The following is a 9,153-nucleotide window of genomic DNA, read 5'->3' on the forward strand; positions in this document are numbered from 1 at the left end:
GTTTAAGATCACGTTAAGATCACGAGCGCGACAGAGATAGCAAATATATATATATACATATATATTTATATATATATATATATATATATATATATATATATATATATATATATATATATATATACATATATATATATATGTTATGTATATAGGTGTATACAGGAAGAAAAAAACATAATCTCTCTCTAAATACATATACATATCTATAGATATATATATATTCGTTAAGGATAAATGGGCAGATACATATATATACATACATACACAGATATCTATATATATATATATATATACGTATATGTATGCAAGCACACAAACATGTAAGGTGTATGTGTATGTGTGTGTGTGTGTGTGTATGTGCGTCAATATTTCGAATTTTATTGTTGCTGCTGCAGCTGCTGCAGCTGCTGCTCCTCCTGCTCCACATCTTCCTTCTCTTTCTATTCCGGCTTCTGCCTCTCCTCCTCTTATTGCCCTATCAGGATCAGCTGCACGACATGGCCACATCGTGAACTCGCCTCAACCACTGCCATTCCCTGCTCCACATTCGCTCCTCCCGATTGGCTTCCACTCAATTGTATATAAAGTTGGCCGCATCGCAGAGGGCATCACTGTCATCGTCGAACTTGCCGTTCATCGCATAGCTGCTCGTGCCGCTGCCATAGACCCACTCCTTCTTGATGAAGTCGCCGTCGGTCGTCGAGGACGACGTATTGTGCAGGCCGCCCAGCGAGCTGTGATCCAGCCGAAAGTCATCGTCGTCGTCCGGATAGAGCTGCACGGGTATGCTGTCGGGTATGGAGTGCGGTTCGAACAGATTGCCATATGGCGGCAGCGAATGACTCAGGTCCACATGATGGTCGACCAAATCATTCTCGAAATTCGATATGCGAAACTTGGAACTGGGCGGCGATTGGGGCGAGTGCGGTGCGGCGGAATCTTCGAACATCACTTCCTCTTTGATGAACATATCGTTGGAATTATCGCCAGAGCCGGATGAATAGAGATTCGGTTCCACTTTGATAATGGCCGCTGTGGCCAAGGACGGTGAGGATTTCTCATCATCATCATCATCATCAAAATGATTGTGATGCTGATGGTTATGATGATGTTGCTGCTGTTGTTGCTGCTGCTGCTGCTGTTGTTGCTGATGATGCGGCTGTTGGTGATTATGATGTTGGTGGTTGTGATTATGATTGTGATTTAGCTGCTGCTGTTGTTGCTGTTGTTGTTGTTGTTGTTGCTGATGATGATGATGATGTCCATTGGTGGCTGTGCGCAACTGCACGCTCGTCTCATCCTCCTCATTATTATCATCATCATCATCATCATCGTCCATATCCGCCAGATGACGACGTCGGTGGTGGTTTCGGTGGTTATTACGCGGCTGTTGCTGTCCAGCTACAACACGCACATTGCTGCTGCTGCTACAATTGCTCGTTGCCTGCTGCTGCTGTTGCTGTTGCTGCTGTTGTTGCTGTTGCTGCTGTTGATGATTGCGCGTGCTGCGTATTATTGTGGAGCCGCCCAGTGCCGCAGATGAGGCTATAGACAGGGGCACCCCCGTCGCCTTGGACACCAGCACGGTGGAGGAACACGATGTGGATGAAGATGACGGCGATTGCGCCGGCGAACCAACTGAAAGCAGAACAAAAGCAGCCATTAGTCAAGCGACAACTATGCAAATAGTAACTAGCGATAGTCATATATGCTAACTATGATCGTAAACGTCATATAGCTCAGGATCTTTATGAGCTAAATGCGAAAAGTTTAGTTGGCTTTTGCTCGTATATCAAATGTTAACAAGAATAAACTTGTATAGCTTAAACGTAATATGGAGTTATTTTAAAGGCAGAATTAACAGTAAATATTTTTGAGCTGTGAATCTTAGAAGAGTTTTCAATTAGCTAATTTTTGAATTCATACATAGCTATAGATAATATAGTTATAGATAATTATGTTATATCTGGCGCCTGGAACATTATATATCTCAGGATGCACTAGACTGGATGAACCGAGGCGCCGTGGCACAAGTAAGTGAGCTGTACATATTTTCCAAGAAATTACATAATTTATCTACCAAGTTAGCAATATATAATATATAATATATAATATGCAATATAGTACATTATATATAATATAAGTACTCCCAAGTAATACATTTTGACCAACAATGATATTCCCTAGGTACAAACAAAGTCTCGAAACACGATACGAAATTGATACAAATCTTAAAATATTCTATATATACGTCTCAATGGAGTAGATTATGGAGATTAGTAATAATTCACTAGAATAGAATAGATTATTATGGACATTATAAATTCTAGCTCTATAATCGGAAAATAGACTGTGATTTATATGAAACAGATGAATTTACTCAATATTGTCAATTATTAATGATAAATGAGATTAACTATATTATATACATTAAAATAAAATATAAATATCAAATACAGTAGAATCCCGATAATGCGAAATGGCAAGGGGATCAGATTTTTTTTTCGATTTACAGAGAAATTCAAATTATCGAGAGCGATTTTCTTTCAAGGGGATCGATTTTTTTTTCTGAATTTATCGCGATTTTCGATTTAGCGGGATACGAGTTATCGAGACTCGAAATAGAAATATATAATATAAAATATTGTACATTCCTTTAAATCAACAAATATAATTGCTGTAAATATTATTCTCAAATATCTAAATCTATTTTCTACTAGAAATAGATTTCAAACAAATAATAATTACAAAACAAATACAAGCTTCTCTCCCACATTTTGTATAACAGTTTTGCTTTTTCCTCGCTATATTAGATATATACATCTTTATATTTGTTACTGCTTTCATTTTCACGTTCCATTCGTGGTCGTTTCATGCCATTTATTGCATTTTCTACTCTCTACTTTTTGCTCGTTTTCTCGGTGCATCATTCACACTATTTTCAGAGACTCTTATATATTTAAAATTGGAGTTCTCAAGATAAATGTTTCTGCAAAATATATTTCGATTCTTATCCTTTCCTTTTACTTTTACTCGTTAATCTTTACATTTGGTGCGAGATATTTTGCCCTTTGCTACATTTCACTTCTATTTTGGATTTTTATGCAAATTCAACTCAACTCGTAAATTTAAATGACAAATGAAATGCTATAACTCCCATGTTGTTCCTCGAAATTACAGTTACAGTTAATTACAGCTTACTGCCTGTACATTATTTCGCATTATTCAGTTGAGTTTATATGGATAGACCGCCTCATTATCGCTCCTCTTTATGCCGTCTCTCTGCCTCCTTTCTCCCATTCAATTATCCTTTAGTGCTGCTAGATTTGCCTTCCGTTTATTCGCTATTCGTTACTTACCGCCCGTTTGCTGCACCACGCTGGCCAGCGCTGAGCTGAGCGTGCCCGTCGAATGGATGATCGGCGTTTTGCGCAACAGTTGCTGTGCCAGATTGCTGGCGGCAGTTGCAACATTGCCGCTGCCACCGACGCCGCCGCTGCTGGCTGTGCTGCTGCTGCCGTTGTTGTTGCTACTGTTGCTGCTGCTGCTGCTGCTGTTGCCATTGCTGTTCGCATGGCTGTTGCTGTTGGCATTGCTGGTGGCGTTGATGATGTGATGGCCGTTGCTGGTGCCTGCACCGCTCTGTATGACCTGTGTGTGCAGCACGCTCGAGCAGCTGCCATTGCCGGTTGAATTATCCGACTGTTGTTGTTGCTGCTGCTGTTGCTGTTGCTGCTGTTGCATATAGTTTTTAATGACAATGGTGCGCGTGGGTGTGGATACAATATATTGCTGTTGTTGATGTTGCTGCTGCTGCTGCTGCTGCTGTTGTTGTTGTTGCTGCTGCTGTGAGTGCGTTGAGCTGGCTGAGGAGTGCGGCTGCTGTAGCGAGGCATTCGATGAGGACTCATTGGAGGAGTCCTCGCCGGTGGTTAAACGATTATTGGTCAAATTGTGAACAGCGCTCTCCGTCTCCTCATCGCTCAGCCCGGACTGATCGTCCAGGTCCATTTCGTGCTGTTGCTGTTGCAGATGATGTTGCTGCTGCTGCTGCTGCAGACTGCTGCTGGCCTGCTCCAGTTCGGGTTCCAGCTTAACATTGGCTGTTGCTGCTGTCACAGCATTGTTATTAATATTGTTATTGTTGTTGTTGCTGCCCCCGCCGCCGCCGCCGCCACCGCTGCTGCTGCTGCTGCTGGCAGCGCCGCCTTTGGGCTGATCACGCAAATGCACCTGCATATGCGTCTGCAGCGACGATTGCGTATGCAGCTTCTTCTTGCACACCTTGCACTCAAAGGGAAAGTCGCCCGTGTGCGTGCGTGCATGAATTTTCAGATTGTAGCGCTGGCCAAAGCCCTTGCCACACACGTCGCATCTGCAACAAAATGGGAGAGAGACAGAGAGAGAGAGAGAGAGATGGTTAAAAGGTTATTATATAATTATAATTGTGCATCCACTTACTTGTGCAGCTTGACGCCCGAGTGGAGCTTCGAATGGCCGCGCAGCGAGGCCAACGCGCTAAACACCTTGCCACAAATCTCACAGGTGAGATTTACGTTCTCATTGTGGATCTTCTTGTGGACCTTAAAGTACTCAAAGCTCATGAACTCCTTGTGGCACACCTCGCACTTGTATTTGTGCCGCTCCGACTGCTGGCCCGTATGCACGCGCATATGCTTTATGAAGTTGGGACGAAAGCGTACAACACGGCCGCAGATTTGGCACTCGTAGGGCTTGCAGCGTAAACAGTGCTTCTCATAGTTCTTCAGCGATTTCAGTACCATGTTGCAGATGGCGCACTTCATGTTGTTGGCATGCCCGCTGCGATGGATGTCGAAGAGCTCCTTCGAATCGAACTTTTCCACACATTCCATGCACTGATAGCTGGTCGTTGATGTTGCCACATTGCTAGTGGCAGGCGCTGGCTTGATGGACTGATGTTGTTGCTGTTGTTGTTGTTGTTGCTGCTGCTGTTGTTGCTGTTGTTGTTGCTGCTGTTGCTGCTGCTGTTGCTGCTGCTGTTGTTGCTGCTGTTGTTGTTGTTGTTGTGCTAGTGCCATCGCCGCCAACTGTTGCTCGTTGCTGGGCGACGACGCTGCAGCTGCCGTAACATTTGCCGTTGGCTGTGGCGCCGCCTGCGTTGCCTGCGCCGTTTGCAGTATGAGCTGTGCGGTGGGTCCGCCCGTCTGCTGCACCACATTGAGCACCGTCATCGGACTGCGACTGATGACAGCAGCTGCCGGCATTCGCACATAGGTGGCGCCCGTCAGGCTGCTCATTGTCGCATTGCTGATGTAGACGGGACGCCGCTGCAGCTGCACCAGCGCCGCCTCCGACACCGGTACTGCCAATGCGCGCGTCGTGGTGCTCACAATGCTGCCCGCTGGCAGCACCAGCTGCTGGGCCGTTGTTGAGTACTCCAATTGCTGCTGCAGTGACTGTCGATGGAGAGACGCAAAGCACAGATGTCGATTAGTTCACAATTATCGAATAGTTAAATGACAAAATCCAGGCTAATTACTTTCAATTACTTGAGTCATTGCGAACCAGTTGAATCATTAGCAGTTTAGCATTATCATAACGTAATTCTCAAACATTTGCTGATTCATCAGCTTAATTAAATTGCCTAAACTGAACCTAATTCTTAATTACTTTTGTAATTACTTATTGTGACAACTAGTTGAGTAAATATTCTCTTTGAATATTCAATGGAAATAATATTAAAATTTGTAGTAGAAAATAGAATTGCCTAGCCTAATTAGTTTTCAATTTTATAGCATAATAGAATAGAAAATGAGTTAATAATGAAAAAAGTAACTTGACAATTGTTAATCACTTTTAACTTTTAAAATTTAGTTATAGCATAGTTATACCAACTAAATAAACAATTGATTCAGCAATTGAAATAATAATTGTCAACTGCATGAATCATAAATTGCTTCGTTTCATTGTTTTTAAGCTATTTACTACAACAATTAGATGAGTCTAGCCGAATTCCTTAACTACGCCTAAACCTTTTCCTATGAATCAGTTGAGAGTTTTACATTTTGTCATATTCCGTAAAATTAGTCAAAATGAAGAACAAAAAAAAAAACAGCTGATCTCGAACTCCGCGTGCATTAACATTCCAATTGACTATCGTAACTCATTTAACTAAATTCAACATTTTAATTGCTTAGACTAAGTGTACATTGAGTGAGTAAAAGAAAAGCTGTTTTTAGTTTGGGCATACGAAATCATAATATACTTTCCCGGAGAAGTATGATGTATAGGTAGCCCTACGCATTCAATTAATTAATCAGCTGTGCTAATTTTGTTGCCCTACTTTTAATTCTAATTACTCAAGTAATTGCAATTCCATCAATCAAACGTCATTATTTCTCAGAAATATTTCAAATAACTTTCCCTATTTATTTTGAATTTCTCAAATTTCTTAAGTTTCCTTCTCCTTTCAATTCTAATTACTCAAGTAATTATAATAATTAAACCATTTCCATGATTTTTACCTCAATTTGTTGTTGTTGCTGCTGCTGCTGCTGCTGCTGCTGCGCTGGCTGCTGCTGTTGCATTTGCTCATCCTCATCCTCATCCTCCTCCTCCTCATCTTCGTCGGGCAGCTCGTCCAGCTCCAGCTTGACTTGCGTTTGCAAATGCTGTTGTTGTTGTTGTTGTTGATGCTGCTGCTGCTGCTGTTGTAGATGTTGCTGTTGTTGATGATGGTGCTGCTGCTGCTGCTGATGCAGATGATGTTGCTGCTGCTGCTGCTGATTATGAAGATGATGATGATGTTGGTGGTGATGTTGCTGCAAATGCGTCGCCGTTTCCGGCTCCTCATCAGCTTCGGCTGCCTGCGCCTCCTCTTCGATGTCCTGCAGATTCTCATCGTTAAGCTCTGGATCTTCCTCTTCCTCCTCCTCCTCATCCTCGGGCTCATCCTCGAGCTCTTGCTGCTCCTCCTTGATGTCACTGGCAGCCATCACGGAACCGGCGCCGTTGCCCGTCGATTGAATGATAATGCGACGGCCATTCAGCAGATGATGTTGCTGCTGCTGCTGCTGTTGTTGTTGTTGCTGCTGTGCACGATGCTGCTGTAGCAACAATTGCTGCTGATCCTCAACACTCAAACTGCTGTTGTTGTTGTGGCTATTTATATGATTGTTGCTGTTGTTGTTGTTGTTGCTGCTGTTGCTGCTGCTATTATGGTTGATGTAGGCGGAAGCGCTGTTTGTTGTTGTTGTCGTTATTGTTGCATTTGTTGTTGTCGGTGGGTGGTTGTCGAGCTTGGACGCAGCTGCCGCTGCCGCTGCTGCCGCCGTCGCTGCTGCTGCTGCCATATTGAGCTGCTGCTGCAGTTGCAGCTGCTGCTGCTCGTCATCCTGCTCCATGGGAGCATCTTGTAGTATAAATTCGATTTGTTGCGATAATGCGCTATCATTGATGGCAATCAGTCCGTCCATATCTTTGGCCGCGACGTTGACGGCGGCAGCGCAGCCGCTGCTATTATTATTGCTGCTGCTGCTGTTGTTGTTGCTGTTGCTGCCGGCAAAGAGTGAAGGCAGCGCAGTTGCGTTGCTGCTGACTGCATTTGTTGCGCTGCTGCTGCTGCTGGCCATGGCAACACCAACGCCACCAACAACAACAACAGCACAAACACCAACAACAACAACGCTGAAAGCTCAACTGCTCCTGCTGTTGTTGTTGCTATTTTCCTGCCTTCCTTTTGCTATTCCTTTCCTTTCTTATTCTCTGCCTTTCCGCAAGTTTTGCTGTCACTCGCTCTCTGGCTCGCTCCTTTTTGTGGTGCGTTCTTCGTGTGCGTTTAGCGTTGCTTGCCTTTTGCTTGAGTTTTTCTTTTTTTGTTTTAGTTATTGCACGTTACTTCGTTTTGTTTTTCTACTTCTACGGCTATTCTCTATTGCCTAACGGCTTTGCTGTTGCTTTTGTGTTTGCTTTTATTATTGTTATTATTATTCCCGTGTGTGTGCTTTTTGTGTTTTTGTTTTGCATACGATTTGTTCTTTCTTTTTTTGCTGCTCTCTTTTGTTGCACTCTTCTCTCGCTTTAGTTTGAAGCAATTGTTTCGCTTTGCTTTGCTTTGCTTCGCTTTTTGTGAACGTCGCCGCGTCGTTCGGTCATGCGTTGCTTTTTGCTGCTTTCCACGCGTTGGCGGCGTTGGCGGCTGCTGCTGCGACGCTGTGTGGCGCTTCTTCGACTGCTGCTGCGGCGGCTGCGGCTGCTAAGGCGCATTCGTTGGCTTTACACATTTTATTCATTTATTTGGTATTTCTCGATATTTTTATATTAATTTTTTTTCTTTTTATTATTATTTTTAGTTCTTGTTTCTTTTACTTGCATTCAAAAAAACAACAAAAAAAAGAACAACACATTGCATACGTTCCAACAACACCAGCAACAACTATAAGTAGAAGAAGAAGAGGAAGATGTGAGGTGGGACACTTAAAAGGCGTTGATTGTTATTGTTATTATTATTATTGATTTCCTTTTTGAATTGCCATTCATCAAATGCTCGTGCAGCTGTTTCGCCGTCTCTTCTAACTCGTGCAATTATTCCAAACATTCACATCTAAATATATATACACATACATATGTATATATGTGTGTTAATTCGTATATATAAGTATGCACATGTATATATATATATTCACTTTTTGTATTTGTATTTAATTAGTAAATGCGTTTTACAAAATACTTTAGGTCCCTTCCTGCCTGTTTGCCTGCCTCACTTGCACTCACACTCTCACTCTCGCCTCTTGTTCACACACACACACAAGCACACTCGCTGGCTGACTGGCACACTCACACGCACGGACGCACGCACGCACACAAACGCAAATACGCGCGCGTGAACAAAAACAACAAAAACTTAATTTTAGCTTTTCCACAAGTTTTTCACATTTGCTCCATTTTCATTGATTCCATGATTATTCTTCTTCTATCTTGCACACACCACACTCATTTTGACCTTTTTCCTGTCGCCTTTGCACGCTTTTCGCTGCTACAATTGCTGCTGCTTCCTCTTCTTTTGCCTTATTCTTTAGCTTTGCTTTCAGTTTTTGTGGCCTATTCCTTGTTCCCGTGTCGTTTTTCACACACCATAAAAACGTCAAACTTGAAAATTTTTTGGTTATTTTT

General features: G+C 42.8%; 1 protein-coding gene across 1 annotated transcript; it reads right to left on the bottom strand.

The window, feature by feature from the left end:
* Positions 1-394: 394 nt before the first annotated feature.
* LOC6585025 (probable serine/threonine-protein kinase yakA) lies at positions 395-8,584 on the bottom strand. Its single transcript, XM_044011537.1, is given in 6 exon segments — positions 395-1,638; positions 3,360-4,375; positions 4,462-5,404; positions 6,486-6,554; positions 6,557-6,655; positions 6,812-8,584. Coding segments are annotated over 6 exon segments (3,996 nt in total). The 5' UTR covers positions 7,614-8,584; the 3' UTR covers positions 395-571.
* Between the last annotated feature and the right edge of the window lie 569 nt (positions 8,585-9,153).

This window comes from Drosophila mojavensis, unplaced genomic scaffold (assembly GCF_018153725.1).
Source record: "Drosophila mojavensis isolate 15081-1352.22 unplaced genomic scaffold, ASM1815372v1 contig_136, whole genome shotgun sequence".
In the NCBI taxonomy this organism is placed as follows: Eukaryota; Metazoa; Arthropoda; class Insecta; order Diptera; family Drosophilidae; genus Drosophila; species Drosophila mojavensis.